The sequence below is a fragment of the Mus caroli genome, unplaced genomic scaffold (assembly GCF_978045245.1).
Source record: "Mus caroli unplaced genomic scaffold, Mus_caroli_1 scaffold_18, whole genome shotgun sequence".
Taxonomy (NCBI): Eukaryota; Metazoa; Chordata; class Mammalia; order Rodentia; family Muridae; genus Mus; species Mus caroli.
This window is the reverse complement of record NW_028227273.1, coordinates 88148492-88171732: the sequence shown is the minus strand read 5'-3', so window position 1 is coordinate 88171732 and position 23241 is coordinate 88148492. Positions and strand designations below refer to the sequence as shown.

The 23241-nt window shown below is 45.7% G+C and overlaps 1 protein-coding gene and 1 long non-coding RNA gene across 2 annotated transcripts in view; one reads left to right on the top strand and one right to left on the bottom strand.

Moving 5' to 3' along the window:
* Positions 1 to 3120: 3120 nt before the first annotated feature.
* Positions 3121 to 9236, bottom strand: LOC147000564 (uncharacterized). Its single transcript, XR_015046001.1, has 3 exons — positions 9109 to 9236; positions 6512 to 6562; positions 3121 to 3871 (listed from the first exon to the last, which is right to left on the bottom strand). It is a non-coding gene; the product is annotated as an uncharacterized LOC147000564 (long non-coding RNA).
* The window catches only part of Snx9 (sorting nexin 9), a 78915-nt gene continuing 63913 nt past the window's right edge, over positions 8240 to 23241 (top strand). Inside the window, exon 1 of the mRNA XM_021149409.3 lies at positions 8240 to 8917. Within this exon, the coding sequence (XP_021005068.1) occupies positions 8906 to 8917 (12 nt within the window). The 5' untranslated portion in view covers positions 8240 to 8905. The remainder of the gene's footprint in view (positions 8918 to 23241) is intronic.

Sequence of the window (23241 nt, the reverse complement as noted above, 5' to 3'; positions counted from 1 at the left end):
TCCATCAAGACAAAGCAAAAAGCTGTACATGTATCCACCACTGTCAGCTAGCCTAAGACCCCGGGGAAACCTTACAGGAGACTAAGCTCTCTGCTCACCTGCACTCATAACACTGGCCACTCTTTTTTCTCCAGTGCTCTCTGAAAGTACTAGGAACATTTTTGTGGTTTATCCTCCCTTCTTCACTCTGCAGACAAGTTCAAAGAGAGCCACAGGCTTTTATATCTCCAACACCTGTAACCGCACCAGGGTACCAGGTGACTCCTTAATGAGGAACAGTCCCTGTTTATTTTCAGGGTCACCAAATCTCTTAGTGACTGTTCTTTTATAACAAAGCACCATGACCAAGGCCACTTAGAAGGGGATATTTCTTGGGCTTGTGGTTCCAGAGGGTTAGGAGCCACAGTGGGGGGGGGGGGCAGTTTGGTGGCAGGTGGCATACATGGTAGCTAGAACTAGAAGCTGAGAGTTTGAGGGCTGAGGGCTCACTTCTTGAACTACAGGCACGAAAGAGAATCAAGAAATTAGAATGGTACAGAGCTTTGAAGCCTTAAACCACCCACAGCTGAAGGGCATACTTCTTCAACAAGGTCAAATTTTTTAAACCTACCCAAAGCAACCATGAACTGACTACCAAGCATTCAAATGCCATGCCTAGGGGCCATCTCATTCAGATCACAATGAGATGACCTTAGCAAACTCATGGCACAAGGTGGGAAGAAGTGGACCGACACCTCTCCTTCCATGTGCAGGATCTAGGCTGTCCTCCACATCAGCAGTACCCCACCCTTCCTATCACGGTGGCCCTCAGAATGTGGTGGCCCCTTGTTCATTTCACATCAATTGAGCTGCACTTAGTTGGACTTTGAGTTACTACAATGAACGCACAGACTAATTTTGACCAGAGAGGGAAAAAAGATTTATTATAACTAATATATACCATTTGATATATACAGATATGGCAACTCTTATTGGACTGCTATCTTGATTACTTTCCTATTATGGTGATAAAACAACATGAATAAGGCAACTTAACAAAGAAAGTATTTAATTTGGGGCTTACAGTTTCAGAGCATTAGAGTCTATGATGGCAGAATAAAGGCATGGTGGCTGGAACCCACTGAGTGCTTACATCTCGATCCACAAGTTGGAGGGAGGGAGGGAGGGAGACTAGGGCATAGCATGAGTCTTTGAAACGTCAAAGTCCACCTCCTCCAACAAGTCCACACCTCCTCCATAAAGGCCACACCTCCTAATCCTTCCCAAACAGTTCTACCAAAGGAGAACCAAGTATTTAAACATATGAGCCTATAGGGCCATTCTCATTAAACTAAAATTACGTTCTGCAATCCATGCAACAACCTGAGGTAGGTACCATTTTTATTTCATTTTACAGTTCAGGAAACTGAGGTGAAGTAGGTGTCTTAGATGTGCACAAATCTCATCTAAGCACAGGACCCCCTACAGCTAGCTGTCTAGGTTGCACACTCAAGAACACCAGCCTGGTCCTGTCTGTCAAGGAGATACAGTGCTGGAGAGGCAAGGCGACTGTGGTTGAAGCCTGATCTCTCTTTCCTTCTGCATGGTTAAAAGGAAACAAAGTAAACAGAGAGGCTCTGCTGCTCTAGCTCTTCTTTTACAAAGTGGCATCCTGTAGGGAGCAGGAGCTTGCAGCAAGTACAGCCTACTGTGTCCCCCACTGATGGCTCTGCCGACGAGATGCTTCCATTTGCCATGTCTGGCTCAACGCCCAGGGTTCTGGAGCAGGCTCAGGAAGGGGCACCAGCAAAGAGATCTCACACTCAGAGAAAGGCAGGGAAAAAGAGGTGCGAATGGGTGGCCAAAGGGGGACCAGGAGACAGACTTTGCTCAGCTCATAATGAGTACCCCTCCCTCAGTATGCATGGGTTGGCTTTATAGTTTGGAATAAGACACCGGTATTCTGGGAAGCTGGGCCCAATGAAAGAAAACGTCAGTTTGTCATGGTCTGAATCTGAATTGTCCCTACAAGTGCTAGGGGTCAGGGGTTCGGTGGCTAGAGGCAGGGCACAGAACCTCTTCCCTTAACTCACCATCTAGGATGGTGGTTCTCATGCTGTGGGTCTCGACTCCTTTGGGGGTCACATATCAGATATTCTGAATATCAGATATTTGTATTACAATTCATGTGGGAAGAGAAAGCCATGTGGTCACATTAAATTATGAACTGGGATGTTGTCAGAGACAAGAAAATCATTAATATAAGAACTATATTAATGAAACTTGACTTTTACTAAGACAGGAAAAGATTTCCCCCAAGGAATTGTAATTGATATGACCCTGGAGAGCAGCTCAGCGTAGGTATGTTCAGGAGTGGGTGGTCCACTGTGGAGAGAGTGCTACATTACACAGAAGTACATTGTGTGAAACTTAAATCTTTTTTTTTAAGAACTGACATAGCCTTCCTTCACTATAGATGTGGATCCTGTGCTGATACCTCAGTTGAGTTACCATAGCCATGAAGAGTCATCACGACCAAGGTGGTACTCATAAAATAGAGCATTTAAGTGGGGGAGCTTTGCTTACGTCAGAAGGTCGGTCTGTGATCATCATGGCAGGAAGCAGACAGGCATGGCACTGGAGTAGTAGCTGAGAGCTTTACATCCTGATCTGAGGGCAGCAGGAAGGGGGTCAGGAGGAGATGGACAGTCAGACAGACAGGCAGGCAGGCAGGCAGACACATGTGAGCATGTGCACACATACACACACAACACACACATACAGAAAAAGAGAGGGGGGGAGAGGAGGAGGAGGAGAAGGAGAGAGAGAGAGACAAACAGACAGACAGACAGACTGGACCTGGTGTAGACTTTTGAAACCTGAAAGCCCATTCTCAGTGAGACATGTCCCCAACAAGGCCACACTTCCTAATCCTTCCCAAACAGGTGCACCAGCTGAGGACCAAACATTCAAACATATGAGTATTGTATGAATTCCTCATCTGCCAATTCAAAAGCCCATGGCTTAGGCAGAGAGAGAGAGAGAGAGAGAGAGAGAGAGAGAGAGAGAGAGAGAGAGAGAGAGATGAGACACCATGAAGAGAAAGAATTCTGAGAGCGAGGAAGCAAGGAGGGAAGCCAGGAAACAGATGAGATGGACATATAGACACATGACACCTGAGCATAGGTAACCAGCTACATGACAAATGCAGGCTGAAATAAATGGATATCTTTACTTATGATCTAGTCAGAGTAGAGCCTAGCTATATGGCCAGGTATTTGTAAATATAATTTGAGTCTGAGTCTTATTTCTGGGAACATGGGGCTGGTAGACAAAACTGACACACATACACACTCTCGCCCCCAGGCTCAGGAACCATAAAACCTCCCTTTGTGTCTTCTGCCCAACTATTGTCCGCTAGCATCTTTATTCGTCAATCAGAATTAACTTAAGAGCAAGGTCATATAGTGTCACTTGGGTCTATGTGCAGACTCTCTTGTCTCCAGGGCAACCAATTCTTTTTTTTTTTTTGGTTTCTCGAGACAGGGTTTCTCTGTATAGCCCTGGCTGTCCTGGAACTCATTTTGTAGACCAGGTTGGCCTCACACTCAGAAATCTACCTGCAGGGCAACCAATTCTTGAGAAACAAATATTCACATTAGAATACAAGCAACATCAGGCTAACCCACTATGCATATGAGCCTCCGGGAGCGATTCTCATTCAAAGCATCACTGCTGAGGATTCTGTCTCCAGAATGTATTTATCCTGCAGGAAATTTGATGATGCAAGGAAATGTCAAATTGTGAGTTTCTGTGCGTTTATGTGCTTAAAAGATTTTTATCCATCCTCACCACTCAAGGATCCTGGTGATCTTCACTTGCCTTCTGGATTCTACAAAAAAAAAAAAAAAAAAAAGTGAGATTATACATTACTTGTTCTGGCTTAATTCACTTAGCATAATGTCTCCATTTCATCCATTATCTTAGGGTTTCATTGCTGTGAAGAGACACTGTGACTGAGGCAATGCTTATAAAGGATAACATTTAATTGGGCTGGCTTACAGTTTCAAGGATTCAGTCCATTATAATGGCAGGAAGCATGGCAGCAGGCAGCAGACATGGAACTAAAGAAGGAGCTAAGTTCTACATCTTGATCCACACAGGAGACTGTATGCTACACCAGGGATAGCTTGAGCATAGGAGACCTTAAAGCCCATCCCCAGAGTGACATACTTCCTCCACCAGAGCTACACCTCCTAATCGTGCTTCTCTGTACGGGGGGGGGTGGGTGGGGGGGTGGGGGGGGTGGTGGTGGTGGTGGTTCTGATGCTTTGATGGGTATCAGCCTGTGATCACTGAATGTCCTGTTCCCGATTGATTCTTGATCAATAAATAAAGATGCTAGGGGCCAATGAGCTGGGCAGAATAGGTGGGATTTCAAGATTTCCCCCAGGCGGGCTAGCAGACGAAGGAGAAGAGAAGACATGTGCCATGTTTCAGGGGGAGAAAGAGCCACCAGCCATGCGTGATCTAGGGTGGAGTGGCCATTGGCCACTTCCCTGACTGGGCCTGGTGTAGCAGGTTGGAGATTAGAAACATAATTAAGCTGAGGGAAGAGTTTGAGGTGTTGATCTGGGAGTGAAAAGAAGGGCACCATAGCTGAAGATCACTTTCAAGAGCCCAGCCATTGAGCTAAAGCATATAAAAAAATAAGCTACTGTGTGTGTCTTTCATCCGTGGCCCCAAGGGAACCTGGGCAGGGCTGGTAGCATGGTCTGCCTGGAGCTTAAATCGGGGTAGTAGGAACTACACACTACACCCCTCCCTGAACACGTGAGTCTACGGGAGCCATTCCCATTCAAACCACCACATCTGTATTATCACAAGTGACAAAACATTTTCTTAAGGATCATTTACTGATGAATATTGGGGTAGGTCCATGTCTTTTCAAAGTGTGAATTGCTATGAACATAGGAACACAAATTTCTCTTTGAGATGTGACTATAACTTCCTCTTCAAACATGCACAGAAATGAGACTATTGGGCCATCCCGTAGTTCTATCCTTAAAATTTTTTCAAGGAATCCCCATCCTATCCATCAAATTTTCATAGGTAAGTCAAAAAAGTGAAATCAGGCACACATAATAGAATCATATAATCACTCAAGCAGTGTTCTATCATCTTGTAACAGTTACCGATACCTGAAATAATTGTGGGCAGGGCTTTATTTTAAATGGTGGTTTCAGTCTAAGGTCAGTTCCTTATCAACCTGACAGGCATAATGGAGCATAGGGGCTCACTCCTGGTGCCAGGAAGCTGTAAGATACTTTATCTTATCTTGAGCTGATCCTAAGACCCACCTTACTTTCTGCAAGACTATAGCAAGCACTGGCCCCACAAAGTAACATAGTACAAGAAAGGTAAGGATTTTTGTATGCTGAGGGAAAGTCCTGTTATGACAGGAAACAGCATGGCTCTGGTAGGCAGACTAAGCCTATTCCCACAGGAGACAAACTATAAACAGACTGGGAGACTTGAATATGCTGAGCCCAGCTGCAGATCTGAGAGAGCACTGGCTCTTCAGGGATGTGAGCATTAAGGACTGGGAGGCAGTAAGAAGAGAAAGGGCTAAGAGGCCCAGTTCTAAGCTGATTTTGTCACAAAGACAACACAATCATGAGCTTTTATTTAAAACAAAACAAAGAACAAGCATAAGCTTCAAGAACATGCCTCAGTGACCTGCTTCTTTCAGCTCCGCCCCACTTGTAGAAATTTCTACTTTATAATGTCATTAGATTATGAATCCATCACTAGATTAATCCATTCGTTAGTTTGTCTCAGCATTCTCATGATCGCTCAGCCACCTATTCCACAACAGGAGGTCAACCCTTTAAGGTTAACCTGCGCCTTGGGGAGACACTTCCTATCTGAACCTACAGGCAGGTATAGTCACATCGCAAAGAGAACGTTGTGTCCCCATGCTCATAGCAATTCACTTTGCCTAGTGAAAACATGGGTGGCTTTACTTATTAGGGAAACATTTTTAAAACAAGCTTTTACTTGTTTATCAAGTTAGGACGTGAGTGATTTGCTTATTAAAACATGAACTTTAAACAGGGCTGGGGAAATGTTGGTGGCTAAGGACACTTGCTGCCCTGCCAGGGGATTCAGGTTTGATTCATACAGATGATAGCTCACAACTATCTAGAGCATCAGGGCCAGGAGATCCAATGCTCTCTTTTGGCATTCATACACATAAAATTAAATTTTAATATAAATTTATGCTTTAAAATACTTTTTAAGCACGGCCAGTATGATCTGGTTAAACTTTCTAGACTTTTTTGCACTTGTACACCATTTCTCTACTTTTCACACATGTGGATTGTACTACACTCAGTATTTTCTTCCGTGTTTGGCAATACTCTTAAAATACTGTTTGCTCTTGATATCCATGGGTGATGGGTCCCAGACTCCCTGTAGTTATAAACTCTGAAAATGTTCAATTCCATTCACAAAAACGGGCATAATGTACCCATAGAAGTTTTATGCAGCCTCCCATCTTTTGAACCATTTGTAGTGCAAACTGTAGGTAGATAAATAGCTGTTATTTTGTTGTTTAGAAAATAATTTACAATCAGTACAGAGGCATTTTTTTCTTTTCAGATATTTTCAATCTGAAACTGGCTGAATGTGGGGATGGGAATGTGTGAAGAGAAAGGATCCATTGTATTAGCATTATATAAGCCTCCTAGAACATAAATTCATATAATTATGCCTTACTGGGACAATCCTCTTAACAAGTACATGGATGTTTTCTTTTGGGGCTTAAAATGCTTTGATAAATATCTTTGCTGACGTGTCCCAGTCTGAATGGAGAATTTGTCCTTAGAAGCTGTTGGTCCTAAGGCTAGGGTTACTTTCAATTTTGATATTACCAAGTCAGTTATTTGAGACATGATTTATCATTGTAAATAAATAATAACTTTTTCAAAGGGTTAAATAGGATATGGGCTTCCTGTCTAGAATACAGAAAGGAGGATCTCAATGCCTTTCCTGTTCCTGTCAGGAGAAAGACAACAGCCTGGACTGCCCAGATGGCTCAGCTGATAAGGATGCTGGCAGCCACTGTCTCAGCTTGACCCCCAGGACCTATGTGGTGGGAGAAGAGAATAGACTCCTATAAGTTGTCCTCTGACTTCACACATGTGCTGTATGCATGTTCACACTCATAACTTGTGTGTGTTAGGGTTCCTAGTGTGGTGGTAAAATCCTATGATAAGCAACTTGGTGAGGAAAGAGTTTATTTTGCTTAGGCTCCTGTATCAGACTCCATCATGGAAAGAAATCAGGGCAGAAACTCAGGGCAGGAACCTGAAGGCAGGAACTGATGCAGAGGCCATGGAGGGCAGCTGCTTGCTGATTTGTCCCCCAGGGCTTGTTTAGCCTGCTTTCTTACAGCAACCAGGGCCACCAGCACAGATGTGGGCTGCGCGACATAGCTGGGCCTTCACACATCTTTAATAATCAAGAAAATACACCACAGGCATGTCTGAAAGCCAACCTGGTGTTTTTTGTTTTTGTTTTCCCCCAGATGAGGTCCCCTACTTCTAACATGACTCTAGCCTTTGTCAAGTAGACATGACACTAACTAGCAGTGACACACACACAGACACAAGAATATTTCCATGCCTGACTAGCATTGATACACACAAACATCCACAGAAAACTCTGAATTACCACTTAAACACTATTTTTGGCTGTAACTTGCAAATTCTCTGGTCAGTAAAAAAAAACATTTTTTTCCCCAGTGCTGGGGTGCAAACACATATGTGTCATTCTTTCTACCACCCCCAGTCCTAGAAGCTACAAATTTGACAGTAAAATTAAATATCAACTTCCTGGGATAAGAGAGTCGATTTTATTTGTCTAGAAGATGCATCCTTATTATAAACAACTGCATTAAACTATTGCACCGATTACGGTAAATCTTCCAGTCTCATCTTTTGTGAAAGTCTCATCGATCAATTCGTTTCCATTCGTTTATTAATAAAACCCATACAGATCCAACTACAGACAAACTACTCTCAATCAAAGATGTTATAATTCGAGCTTCTCTTTTAACTTAAGGAAACTTGTTGCGCCCTCAAACTTCTTGAGGCATTTTTAAACAATCCAAAGGGCAGAATTGGGTCATCTCAGGTGGAGTCCCCAAGCGTCCAGGCCCAGAAGCCCAGGCCAGATCACAGCCTCGGAGAAATCCCATGCAGGAGGCAGGATCTCCCAGCCTAGAAGCAGGAAGCCATTGCTCGCCCTGGGCTGGCTTGTCCGTGTGGCGCTCGCAGTAGTCACCCCCAAGCACCCCGATCCCTCAGCAAGCCCCGCCGTGGGCCCGGGATCCCAGGCGGGTGGCTCCCGTCAGTTCCCGGGGATCACCGTTCTCCCGCTCGCAGAGAGCCGGGCCTGAGGCACAGCCCCCCTCGGCACCGCGCCCAGCGAACGGCTCGGCGGCGGCGGACCAGGCCGCGACCCCGACGCCCGTCCGACCCCGCAGCCGCCGCTCCAGCCAGGGCCCTGCGCTCCGAGCCGCGGGCGGCGGGGTCGGGGCGGAGGCCGGGGCGGGCGAGGAGGCCGGGCTGCGGCCGAGGCCCCAGGCGCGCTTCCGCCGCGCACGCCGCGGTCCATGGGAGGCTTGGCCGGCGGGGGCGGGGGCCGCGCAGCCGGGACTTTCAGGAACTGCAGGCGCGGGCGGCGGCGGGAGTCGCCGAGCCGCGGGGGCCGGAGCGCCGAGAGCAGGGCTGAGGCGGAGCCGCCGCGCCGGGCCGCAGCCACCGAACCGCAGACGGAGCCGACCTCCCCGCCTGCTTAGGGCCGAAGCTCCGCAGCGCGGGAGACCAGCCGGCCCGCCGGGGCCGGGGAACCGCCCGCCATGGCTACCAAGGTGAGGGGCGCGCGGCGCAGGCCGGACCGGCCGTTCGGCTCCGCGGCGCCGTGGCGAGGCCGAAGCGCCCCGGCGCGTCGCTCGCGAGCTCCCCCCACCCCTCACCCCGCGACCTCGGGCACCAGAGCGGGGTCACGCCGAGCGCTGGGGTCCGCTCCCCCTGGGCGGCGGCGGCTCCGCAAAGTTTGCACCTGAGCGGAGACGGGCGCCCCGGCACGCGGAGTTCCCGTAGCCCGGGAGCCGCGCGCGGGCCACTCGGACGCTGCCGCTCCGCACTGAGCCTGTCGCCTGCCTCCTTCCTCCGTACGGCAGCCCGGCGCGCGAGGGGGCCGAGCCGAGCGGAGCTGAGCCGGGCGGGGAGGACGCTGCAGCCTCCGGGAGTCACGCTCCCTCCGCGCCCACTGCCTTCCAGGCTCTCATTTTTTCCTTTTGGTTTTGATGGGAGCTTTTTCGGTTTGAATGGGAGGTTTTCAGAGCGAATAAAGTATCAAGAGGGAAATGACTGTGCTTTTAGATTACGTGTTTGCCGGCAGAAAAAAAAAAAGAAAAAGGAAAAAGAAAGAAAGAAAGAAAACATAAAAGGCCCAGGCCCCAACTGCTTAGTGGAACTTTGGTTCCTGCTTGGTAAATGGCCAGGAATCTTGGTTTGCTTATTTTTGTTTGTGAAATTAGCAGTCCGTTTTTGCTATCTGAGTCTGCAAAAACAAAACAACAACAAAAAAATTTAGTTTCTCCGGTTCCTTTTTCTTGTGCGGTTTCAGTAGTCACTTGGGAATGAAATAGCCACCGGGAAAAGCCTAAGCCTTGGAAGTGAGGACCTGGGGTGGGAAGCACCATAGGTGAACCTTTGATAGACCTGCGATGTGCGGGTAGCAAACCGACTGGTACTTGGAGCTTTGATTATGTCACCTTTACAAACAGCGTGCCTTTTCTATATTTATTTTTGACACATCTAAGCTACTTCTGGTTTGATGAAAACTTTTTTTTTTTTTTAAGATGGGTGTTTATAGAAGGTATAGGAAAGTGTTAAGGAATTTGGAAGGTCAGAAGTGCCCGATTTCATTTAGCCTGTTGAAGTTGGGGCCCAGCTAAATCCATTTTATCTGTCCTGACTCTGTCTAGGTGTAGCGTTGGTATGTGAATGAAGCTTCTTCAGAAACCTATTGCTACTGTTGAAGTAATTGCCTTGTTAGTAGTGTATCTGAGCAGTTGTGGCTTGGTTTTACTAGATATGAGACAGCTACCTACCTTTCAATATACTTATATTGTGACAAACTTTGTTGGAGATGAAACCTAATTTAAGCAGAGGATTTTTGAGGTTTGTTGCCTAGACGTTTCAGAAATTGAAAATCCAATTACAGAGTTATCTTGCAACATTGACAGTGATTTGTGACATAGACCCTATTCTGTAATATTTGTCCTGATCTGAGGCATGCATGCCTACTTCAGCTTAGCAAGTAATGCATATATCCAAGCAGAGGAAAAAGTTTTATTTGATAGCGGCGAAGCCTTATGTTTGCAGTGAAAGTGCACATCTGTCCTTGGACTGATGTTGAGGTGCCCGTGACCCCTCTGCACACAAGCCTCACTACCTGTGTGAGCACTTCCTTCTTTGTTATCTGCTTCTGAAGGCAAATTCCAGCTCTCCTGGCTGTTGGTGCCCTTCCCTAGTTTGTAATCACAGTTCCAAGAGGCCGCATCCCCAGGTGGACCAGAGGACAAACCACTGCCCTCTGAAGAAAGGAGCTGGTTGGGAAAGCCTCATTAAAGGGAACTCCTCTGCGGTTTTCTCCGGTTGTGTGTCGAAGCAAAGCTCATTTTTGAGTTGGTCCCTGAAAGACACACCTCTTACCTTCCCCACAGCTGAAGAGTTGGAGTTCTTCCTTCCGTGAACCCTGTAGGTGGTCAGGTGTACTTGGCAAGGAATGATGATGGACTCAATGGCGTTTAAGCCCAAGTGGTGCCCAGGCTTTTGCTATAAGAGCTAAGTGTTGGGAAATGAATGATCACCTGGACAGCTGGTAGGGTTGGGATTGCCTTAGCACTTATGGGAGAATACAGTTTTCGTCTAAGACGTTCTTACAATATTTTCTTGAATATACACTTATCTCTGAAGTCACATGATTATTTTGAAAAATATTTATTTTATGTGTATGGGTGTTTTGTTCCGAGAAGAGGGATCTGGATTCCCTGGAACTGGAGTCAACTGACCGTCGTTAGTAGTCATGTGGATTCTGGGAACCAGATCCTGTTCCTCTGGAAGAGCAGCCGTGCTCCTTAACCACTGGGCCATCTCGCTAGCCCTGAATTCTCATGACTTTTAAGAGCTTTTGGTAGAGTCATAATAGAAAAAAAATTGTGTAGAGCTTTAATTGGGCAGTTCTTCGTTGCTAAAGACAATTCCTCAGTAGCTATATGCTTTAAAGGGATCATCTGGATTTCGTTTCTAATCTTTCCTCAGTAGACTGCTGAGCTCTGCTTAAGTTCGCACACAGCTTAGAGTCCAGTCATGTCTTATTTAGCAAACAGGGTTACAGGCCTTAAGAGTGTTTCAGTCTTAACCTGTGTTAGATGTTTCTTAAGATTATTCTCTGACGTAATCCTGAAGTGAATTTGAGTAAACGAGTTTTATCTGCTTGAGAATTGTTTGTATATATAAAAATCACCATAAAATAATTCATGGCAGTTGATCTATCTCTATATGGTTAGCTGTAAGTTCCAAACCAGGATTAACATTTGCTAATTGATATGGAGGATCCTTTGCTATTACATGGTCACTTTATAGCAGTAATAAAGATGGTGGGGTGCTAACCCCTCCCTTCCAGCCCCCCCTTCCATGTATACTATCTGACGTTATACGTGTGTGTTATGCGGAACATTAGAAATCTGGGCAGGAAGTGAGGGTCCATACTGGACTAGATTCACGAGGACAGGTCAGAAGCAACTTTGCAATCTCTTCTAAACAAACACTCCTTCATTTTAATAATAGAAACCCCTATCTGAATGAAGCTTCTTAAGAATTAAAGTTAAGCCGGGCATGGTGGCGCACGCCTTTAATCCCAGCACTCGGGAGGCAGAGGCAGGCGGATTTCTGAGTTCGAGGCCAGCCTGGTCTACAAAGTGAGTGCCAGGACAGACAGAGCTACACAGAGAAACCCTGTCTCAAAAAACCAAAAAAAAAAAAAAAAAAAAGAATTAAAGTTAAGAGCTGAGGAGATGGAACTCAGATGTAAAGTGTACACGCATGGGAACCTGAGTTCCAGAATCAAGGTTAGAAAGAAAGAAAGCAAGCCGAGTGTGCACTCCTTAGTTATGGCCCTGGGAAGGCCCTTATCAGGCCCCACTGGTCAGCCAACCTGACCTCACCTTGAGTCAGCCAGTGCCTGGTTCACTGAAAATATGATCGGCAGCAAGAAGGGTGACCCTTGTGACCTCTGGCCTCCTGGCTCCACACACATGTGAACACACACAGATATATGCACACTTGAGTGTGTGCATTCGTTAGGGCACACACACAAGTTAAGACTTTTTTCCTAGTCTTTTTTTGGAGGGTGGAATGGTTTTGTTTTTTGAGGCAGGGTCTCACTATGTAGTTCTCGCGGGCCTGGCACTTGTTCTGTAAACCAAGTTGACTGTTAGCACCCAGATAACTACGGGCCTGTGCTTCCTCAGTGCTGCAGTTAAAGGCATGTGCTAGCTGGTTTTTACAATTTTAAAAACAGAATATAGGGTGCTTCCCAATCACTTCTGTGTAACAGTATTTTATATGACTTAAATATCTCTGTGTGTAGTGAAAGAAAAATCCTATAACAATAGCAACATGAAAATTTTAACAAAGGCTGAAGAGATTGGAAAGCAAACAAAGCTTTGCAAAGATGGTTTTTGCTATCTCTCGCCTTTATCACCTGAAATCAAATAATAGCTTAACTTTAACGACTTAAAACTTGGTAGCTTTCAACACAGTTTAGTGATGTCCACTTGGAATCCTAGTTCTAGGGAAAGTAGAGTCAGGGAGATCCAAGTTCAAGGCCAATCTTGGCTCTGTACTGAGACCCTTTGAAGCAAGCCCTGTAGGCATGCGTTGCTGTTCCTTCTTCTTGAATTGCTGTGCCTGTGAGGTCTTAGCCCAGAGCAGCACCTCCCAGAAGCCTCTCATGCCATCCCCTGCTTACAGAGAGCCCTGACATCCTTCCCAACTGCCAATTATGTGTGCTTCCATGACTGGTGGCTGCCTCCCTGAGGATGCTGTGGGTCCCTGGTGGCTGGAGTTTTGTGTTTGCTTACCTTTGTATCCCCAGCAACAGTTTGGAAGAACACGGTGATGTTCTACTGAACACCATGCAGTATACATGCAGTATAATGTGTAGTGACCTACACACTATAGCTTTCATAGAGCAGTGCACCTCCAACTGTAAGTTAACAACCGTTTTGTAGAGTATGCATGCACAATGCAAACATTATACCTAGTTTAGGTATTAGCAATGCTTTGAAATATAACTGATCTACTTATGGTTATACGAAAAATTGTTTCTTAGTGTGTTAAAGTAGCTGGAAGCAGCACCACACTCCGAGACTCCAAAAGTTCTTGTTAGCCTGTGGGCTGTCAGCGTTGTGCATGGCTTCTAAACGCTGAAGATTTTCCTGTTATCTTTCTCTTGATTCTAATTGATTGATTTCTAATTAGATAGCTTTGACCGGAAAATCTGATTGACAACCAGTACTGTGGGTAAAAATTTGTCAAGCCTAAGCTTATGCTTAGAAGCAGTTTCAGTAGTGTGTTCTCTCTGTGCAGAAAGGGCGTGGCAGTTCTCTGGATGGACAAGTCAGTGACCGGCTGTTAGGCTGACCTTGTTAAGTATGCTGTATGCATCTACATCCTTTCTGACTAATTGTCTGTAGTTGCAGAGGACTGGGAGCCTGCTGTGATTTCGTGTCTTCTAGACTTACCCATGACATCTCAACAATGTGGTTGCCTAAACAAAACCTGAATAATGACCTCACCAGTCAACATACCAATGGGGATGGAAATCTCATCCTGCCCCACCCGCAGTAAAGAGCTCTGGCATTCCATGGCTGCTTAGGGAGGGAGAATCCAGGACTCTCTAGGGACAAGACCCTTGCCGGGCTGGTTATCCAGGCTCAAGTGGTCAGCTCTAAACACATGTATATATGAGCAACAGTAAATGCACTGAGGTGTGTATATGTGTGTGTGTGTCTGTGTGTCTGTGTGTGAGTCTCTCTATGTGTTGTGAATGTGTGGGTGTCTGTGTGTGTATGTCTCTGTGTGTTGTATGGGAATGTGTGGGTGTCTGTAAGTGTGTGTGAGTCTCTCTGTTGTATGTGGGTGTGTGGTGCCTCTGAGTGTGTGTGTGCTTCTGTGTGTGTGTGTGTGTGTGTGTGTACGCGTGGGTGTCTGGGCTCACATCAGGAACAGTGATGACCAGAGGATGAGGTTGAGCCGGTGAGAGTGTCTGGGTTGTAGAAGGAAGGGGGCAGATGAAAATATTATAAATACAGCATGCCATGTGTGAAATATTCCCCCAAATTATAAAAGATTAACTTAAGATATAAAACCAAAGAATAAAAGGGTGGGCTCAAACAGTTTCTCTACGTTAATAGTATCTTTCAGGTGAATTAAACTTTTTCATCTTCATGAAGTAGCCTCTATTACTAGTGATGCAAGGTTTTTTTTTCTGTAAACTATTTCTTCTAACCAGGTGGTGTCAGCCCATGCCCCTAGTTCAGCACTTGGGAGACAAAGGCAGGCAGATCTCTGTGAGTTTGAGGCTAGCCTAGACTACAGGGCTAGTTTAGGACAACAAAGGCTACACAAGGAACCCTGTCTCAAAAAAATCAAAACCAAACCAAAACCAAAACCAAAACAACAAAATCCCCTATGTCTTCTTCCACTGTTAATCTGGCTTCATTGGCTTTCTTTGGTAAATATTGATTGAATTGTAGCTTTCCATCCAAGCTGTCTTTGAGACTAGGGATTTTTATTTACTCTTGATTATGTTTGCTGTAATTTACCAATTCCTGCCTACCATTTTATAGGCCAGGTGAAGGTCAGTCAGCTCTCAGGAGGGGGGGGGTGGAGTGGGGGAGGTTGGGGGTTATACTTGCCTCTCCTAGTCGCTAAGTTTGGGGGAGGTTTGCGTTACATGCCCCTCTGTCCCCACCCACAGCTCCCCAGTGAAGAATGTTAGTCTATTAGTGTCTCTAAATTAAAGTCTGAAATCAGTCAATATCATACTCCTTTTCTGAATTTAAAAATAGCCCAAAGATGCAAAACTGCAGTAATTTTCCCAGTACAGTCAGTTATTACTTAGTATAAAATAAAATAGATATTAGATGTTTAGCTCCGGCTCACCTGACTCAGAACTGCTTGTACCGTCTCGGCCATCTACCCCATGCTGCTAGTAGTCACAAATCCCCTTAACCCAGTAAATCAAAACTCTAGAAGCTTATCATTAATCAGTCAGATTTATATATCAATAAATTCTCAATTCACAAGCTGCCCACACAATAATTTCAGAGCCGATTGATAATGACATAAATTGCCCACCTAGATAAGACAAATTGTCCTGTAATTATCCATCCCTTATATTCATAGCTACCTGTGGCTATTTAAAGCCACACGGAATCTGGATCATCTTCTTCTTCCTCCATCTTCCGTCCTCCATCTTCCTTCCTTCTCCTCCTCCTCCTCTCTCTCCCCTCTCCTCCTTCTCCCTCAAACTTTTAGCTCCACCTTCCCTTCCACTGCCCAATCACCAGCTCTAGCCTTTATTTTACAAGTTCCGGTGGCACACACCTTTAATTCCAGCACTCAGGAGGCAGAGGCAGGTGGATTTCTGAGTTCAAGGCCAGCCTGGTCTACAAAGTGAGTTCCAGGACAGCCAGGGCTACACAGAGAAACCCTGTCTCGGAAAAAAAAAAAAAATCAAAACAAGTTAAGGTGGGGAGAAGGTTCATAAGAAGTCTCCTGCGATTCACTCCTTGCCCGCAACCCCTCCTGGGAAAGCGGAATTAGCATCAAAATACAAGCAACACCAGGACTACTCTCCACAACGCGTTGTTGATGACTTGGGTATATGTCCCCTGCCCATCAGGGTGGCTTTCCAGGTGAGGTGAGTTCTGGACTGCTCAGCGCCTCCCCAGTCCTCAGCTTCCAGGGTCCCTGCTGAGAAGCCACTGGCTACAGTTGGTTTTATGTGCCCTGAGTCTCTCTCCCTGTTCTTGAGACCCCATCTTCTGTGTTCTGCAGTCCACTGTGGTGTCAGTGTGAATTTGTGTGCATGGCGTCAGGGGTTGTGTTTCTAGTTTTAGAAGTTCTTTTTGGTTCAATTTAATTCTGCTTGCTTATTCTGTAAGATCCGATTCGTTACTAGTTGTTTTCAAGTTTCTGATCCGTTGGTTTAATAACGAAAGTCAAACTCGGTATCTTTCTGCCCATCCGTTTTCATGGTCTTGGTTTTCTTGCTATTTTATTTTTTCCTTGGGACTTAATTCTGATCCTTATACTAAAATTGTGTTTCTGGGGCAGAACTTGTGTTTGTCTGTTCCAGTCACCCAGAGGCCTCCTCCCTCCAGTCATCCCCTCTTTGTCTGCTTCCTCTTTGCTTGTTTTTCCAGCCATGCCAGACAGCATGGACTTGGGCCCCAGCTCCCAGGAGGCATTCCCTCCTTCCCCTGCTCCACACCTCAGCCAGCCCTCTCCTTGCTGTTCCCTTCTGTCCCTGTCCTGCTGGGGCCCTGCGGCAGCCTCACTCTCTGCTGGACTTTTCTCTCTTCGTTCCCTGACTCTGTTGTAGGTACAGGCTGAGGTTCTGCTTGGCACGTGCACCTCTCCCGGGGTTTTCTGTGTTTACTCCCTTTTGGAGTTTTCCAGAGCGTTTCCTTTGCGCTGACTCAGCAGCATGTCTTACAGGCCATGTGATCAGCTGTTCTTTGCTTGAAATTTTTATTGCACTTCGTTGTTCCTGCTGGACTAGAGCCAAGTCGGAGTATCCTGAAAGCGAAGGAAGCAGAGCGTGCACACAAGCTCTGTACAGCTCATCATCTTTGGGGATGTTTGTGTGAGCATTTGGATGAAACAAGAGTTACTGCCAAGCTTTCAAAATTGTACATTGTGTGCATTTCCCAGCTTCCCAGTTGGTACTACCTTTTTTTCTCACAGTCATTAAATGCATGGTGTTCTACCCTTCCAACTCATTTTTAGACATAAATATAGTATTTATAAATTATTTAGACATTACATTATTCCATGAAAAGGCAGGACTCACAGGAGTTCTGTGTTCTTTAGTAGAGTATCCTGCCTTGCATTTCAAGTGTCCAGTCTGCCTGGCTGGGCTCTCCAATTTTATGCAGTACTTGCCATATTAGGCCATGTTTAGGGCCCAGTGAGGAGCATGTGCTGGACAAACAGTCTAATGCCCTGGCCTATCCAGACTCCCCAGTGGCAAGGCCAGGGTGCTTAGGAATGCAGAGAGTTAGTCTTCTTTCAGTTTGCAGGTCAGCAGTCCTTAAAATGGTGGTTTTATGTATGTACTTGGTTTGCAGTACTTAGAACTTGTTCTAGGGACAGGGGTCTCAGCTCAAGGATTTCAGATCATTAAATCATTATTTAAGACCATATCTTCTTTCCGTTTTCAGTATTGTTGTTAAATACTTACTCACTTAAAAATACTGTTTCTTTTTCTGTTGCTATGATAAAATACCCTGACACAAGAAATTGAAGATTTCTTTCAGCTCACAGTTCATGACAGCAGAGTCAAAGGCATGGGAACTTGAAGCAGATGGTCACATCCTGCCTACTGTGGTTGGCACCATTCCCTACTCTGGGATCTAGGATTGTATAGTTACCTATGAAATAGAGAGAGAGATGACTGCTTGTGCATCTTTCTCCTTTTTATACAATCCTAGATCCCAGTGTAGGGAATGGTGCCAACCACAGTAGGCAGGTCTTCCAACCTATCAATATATTATCGATATAAAACCCCCCACAGACCTGCCAAAAGGCTAACCCTTGCCAAGATCATTTCTCATAGGTATGCTCAGAGGCTTGTCTGCTAGGTGATTCTAGATCCTGCTAAGCTGACAACCAAATCAAACTGTTACAAATACTAATGAGTTCGTAATACCTTTCCCAATGAAGTGTTTCTCAGTGAATTGTACTTTCATATACTGTTGTCGAATGAGATGGCAGTGTGTGTATGAGAGAGATGGTTGTGTATGTATGAGAGAGATGGCAGAGTGTGTGCGTGTGTGTGTGTGTGTGTGTTGTGTGATGGCAGTGTATGTGTGTGAGAGAGAGATGGCAGTGTGTGTGTACCTGAGGGGGGGGCAGTGTGCGTGTGAGAGAGAGAGATGGAAGTGTGTGTGTGCCTGAGAGAGAGATGGCAGTGTGTGTGCGCCTGAGAGAGATGGCTGTGTGTGAGAGAGAGATGGCTGTGTATGCATGGAGTGATCTTTGAGGCTGCTGCTATCCTCTGTAGTAACTGTAGCCAATTCATGAAAGCTTGAGATTTCCTTTGAATTTTGTATTTAGTAAAAAAAAAAAAAGAAAGAAAAAGAACTGCCCTCAGCATGCAGTGTACTACTAACCATGTAACTCAGTAGAGCAGTGGTAGACAGCATGGAGATGAGGAACCTGGGTTCAGATCCGAAACGAGCCTCGTTAGCTTGCTGCAGGAAGGTCCTAGAGGCTCCCTTTCCTCCTCTGCAAAATGCACAAGGCTGAGTGGATTCAGTGTGAATTCTGCACAGTCCACATTGGCAAAATAAAGAACTATATTGATATATAAAATTACTTTTTTTTCAATGTACAATAGGTTTTGTCCCGTTTGCCCCGGGAAAGTTGAACTATAATCTGCTCATCCCTAGGGTTGGTCATAGACCTGAGGGTTGAAGGTCTTGACATGTGGGGTGCCTACAGTTGGCCTTGAAAGTATAACCTTGTCTTGCCTTTCAGTCCCCTCAGCCCTTGAGGGGTTTGCTCTTTAGTTTGTGCTCCTTGAGCTGAGACTTCAGGCCACCTGCCCTCCTGTATCTGAGGGCATGGGAGCCATTTGTAGGTTCCATGCTGTGTGGGGGTTGTGTAGATCTCTGCATGCCTTGATACTTTCCGAGCTGTCCACCACATGTCCGTTTGGGTGCTAGAAGCCAGCTGTAGACTCTCTGGGCCTCACCATTGTGTCTGGACTCTTGTCTGTTTTCCACTGCCTTTGCCCAGAGCCCTGCTCCCTTTCCTGCCTTTATTGCCATAGGAGGCAAAGAGAAGGGCTTTGTGTGCTCTCTCTCTCTCTCTCTCTCTCTCTCTCTCTCTCTCTCTCTCTCTGTCTCTGTCTTTCTCTTCTCTCAGGATTCTCACAGGTGGTTTCTGTGGCTTTAGAAACTCAAACTAGAAAGACTGCTGTGTCACGTCTTTCAAGATAGTGGCACTAATGGTTTGAGTTAGAGAAGAGCAGGAGAAACCCAGCTGAGGAGGAGGAAAAGGACGAGAAAGAAACCCACCCTAAAGACCCAAAGCAGCATTACCAAAGTATTATCTCTACCAATAGATCTTAAACACCGAGGCAGGATGCCCCAGTGGGCTTACCAATGTTTCTGACTTTATAGCAAGAAATAGTTGCTGTGGTTGCGTTGTAGTATTTTATAGTGTTATAAACACAGAACTTAACATAGGCTCCATACACCCAGTTAGCAAACACAGTGCGTCTGGTGTCGTCCTAACATGTAGGTTGTAGAGGCAGGGAGAGCAGACGTTCAAGGTTCTCCTCTGCTAAGCAGTGAGTTCCTGGCCAGGCTTGTCTCATACATACGAACAAACAAGCAAACACTGTATTAATGCCTTTCTGTCTATGTAGAGCAGGATCATATATGGAGTTTATGGAAACTCCTGTTGGGTCCTCGTGGTGTTGGGGCCTTGTGGTGTGAGTCTTTATGCTACTTTGTTCTCTTAGTTATTGGGCCAAAGAATGTTGAAATGTAAGGAATATAGAATCTAAGAAAATAATTTTTCAAACTGCTGTCCTCTGGGGACTAGAAAGATGGTTCAGTGGTCAAGGGCACCCGCTGCTCTTCCAGAAGACCCAGAGTTCAATTCTCAGTACCCACAGGACGGCTCACAACTGTCTGTAACCTCAGCTCCAGGGAATCTGACACCCTCACACAGACATATATGCATGCAAAACACCAATGCATATAAAATAAAGTCAAACCCCTGCTCTCAAGACTTACTCCCGTGGAATTCACCTTCCAGTGGTGATGGTGAGTGAGGAGGGGCTGAAAGGGCGGGGTGCACGTGTTAAGAGGTGAGCATGCGCAGTGGTGGTCAGTGAAGCCTCACGGGAAGGTCAAGTGGCGATCTGAAGGAAGGAGTAGTCCTGGCTGCGCATGTCTGGCCAGCGCTGAAAAGGAGGCCCAGAATTGGCTGTAGGCCGTGGCTGGGGCCTTGTATTGATTTGGCAATGTGAAACCTTCGGGAGGGAAGGTTTTCACCACACCCAGATGACTGGCTCCTTTGCTTCTCACCGAGCTTGTCTTTGTTGGTCAGAGCTAACTGCTGTGTGTTCACTTTGATATTGGATTGAAACCTTTAGTTCCTTCTTAAAACGTCATTGCCTGTATCCAGTACAGTCATCGCTGTGCGCGCCGATCAGTGGGCTTCAGAGGAGCTGAGGATCATCCTCTCAGACCTTGGATATCCCAGTCCGTGAAAAGTGAATGCAAAGACTTTGTCTAATGTGATAACCGGAAACGTAGAGGCTTTGGACTACACCACTGGACATGTGAGCACATGGCTCACAGGACCGTTCATTCCTTTGAGCGAAAACAGGCAGGTTGCCCTGTCATCCTGACCTCACTGGGGTCCACCCAGATAAGAAGTAAACCTGACAGCATCCCCTTTTGATGAGCATCACTGATGCTGGTTTCCGGTGTAACTCCCAAGGCCTCCTCCAGTCTTGAACAGAGCAGGGTACGAGGCAGCTGGAGAACTGAGAACTGGGTCAGAATGTTCCTCTGAGCTTAGAAGAAATGACATCATCCTGCCTTAGGACTTTGAGAGTCAATGAATCTTTGTTCTTCCGTGGGTCATCCAGTGATTTTGTTTGTTTGTTTGAAACATACTAATGGAGTTTCATAAAACTTCCATGCCTATGAGTTGTTAATATAGTATCCAAACATTTTGGCATACTTCAGTATTTCTTAATTGTAGCTATTTATAAAAACTTCAAGCCTAGACCAAAGTAGAATGGTCCAGTGGACCATCACAGGCCGCACAGAGTAGAACGGTCCAGTGGGCCATCACAAGCCACACAGCAGCCATCATGATGAGCTCCTGGACAGTGTTGTTTCTGTCAGGCCTCCATCCCACAGTTTCCCTCCCCTCAGTATTTTGAAGAAATTTCAGACATTATTTCATGGAAAATAGTTTCATACATATGTTTCAAAGTAAAGACTTTCCCATAATACACTATCAAACCTGTTATCATATTTACACATTAAAAGTAGGACTTAGTAGCAAATACTTGGTTTTAGCAGTAGGCTTTGTAAGCATAATTATTTTCTGTGTTTATATTGCTTTATTATGATTAAGGTGAAAACAGAGCCATCTCGTTAATTTTGATATTCATGTTTTAGTTAGGGTTTTACTGCTCTGAACAGACACCATGACCAAGGCAAATCTTATAAAGGACAACATTTAATTGAGGCTGGCTTACAGTTCAGAGTTTCAGTCCATTATCATCAAGGCAGGAGCATGGCAGCATCCAGGCAGGCATGGTTCAGGAGGAGCTGAGAGTTCCACCTCTTGTTCCGACATCAAACAGGAGAAGACTGGCCTCCAGGCCGCTTGGAAGAGGGTCTTAAAGCCCACACCCATAGTGGCACACCTACTATAAGACCTCCGAATAGTGCTACTCCCTGAGCCAAGCATATTCAAACCACTACAATTCAAAATTGTCAGTCGTGTGAACTGTTCATCCTAAAAACAAACTTGCCATAGAAAGGGTTGGTATAGAGTGATAAACCTAGAGGCTTTAAGATATGTGCATGTGTACATGTGTGCACATACTAACTTGCTAACTCCAACGCACTTTACAAAAGCATGAAGAAGGGGGAGATTGATTGTAGCTGAGGTGGAAGATGGCAGCTCCCTGCTCCATGGTGCCTGAAGTTGTTTACAGACTGATGAAAATAAAGATTAAAGGGGAAACACTGGCCACCGCAGCTCGCCTGAACATGGACGCATCCGTGTAACTAATTTCTCAAAGCCTGCTTTTAATAATGGCTCTTAAGTGCTAGAACCTCCCTCCCTTCTAGCCCGCCACTTACCAGCGGTAATGGGAAGAAAGGATATAGGGGAAATGGACCTGTTTAGAAATTGTTCTTTGGAGCAAATCCCATTTGCACTCTCAAGAAAACAGCAGTTCAATTCACAGATCAGCAGCAGGTCAGTCCACTTACAAACACTTCAGGGATCCACCAGCAGTCCAGTTCGGTAGAGTTAGGATAGCAGCAGCAGTGACCGCCAGGCCTCAGCTGAATGGACACAAGTCAGCAGGAGGGATCCAGCCCAACAGGAACACCAGGAGTTCTTGGCTATGTCTCTCTCAGCAAAGTGAAGATCAGGGAAGACGAGAGACCAAGAAGCGTTGCACTGCTGGCTTCACAAGCCAGCCAAACCAAGCCTCTGTCACTGTCCTTGAGTCCTGTTTATACTCCCTCCAAACATCAGGTGCCCTTGTTTCTTGCCTCAGCTTGTGAGTCTGACTTAGTAAAATGCCACATGAGTCTCTCAGCTGACATCACTCTGCCAATCCGCGCAAGCCCACGGAAACTGCAGAAAACTGCAGCACACTACTTTTTAATGCATTCTTCTCTATGGCGTCCCAACAAAAGAAGCTCAACTACGCAGTGTAATGCGTGTTGTTAGCGAAGAATCCTTCACCATGTGTCCTTTCAAGTGCTTGCTTTAGTAGAGCATCCTTTCACCTGTGTCCGCTTCAGGAAAACACTCCTTCACTCCTTTAAGTTCCCACATCACATCCGCCTGTCCCCAGTCCTTAGCTAGAACGGCAGTGTCTTCCTTCCCTTGGAGCACATTCCTGTGATGGCAGCTCTTTAGGGATCTGTTTTGTATAACCCACATTTGTAATACATTGCCTACAGCTTCCATTTTTAGTTTGTTGTAAAGAGCTTGAAGAATTGGAAAGCAATTTCAAATCATTGTGAGTACAGAATCCTAGATTTTCAGAAATATTACCCATCTGTCTTAGCTGTTGACTCAGTTAGACTTAGCTCTTTAGTGATTTATTGTT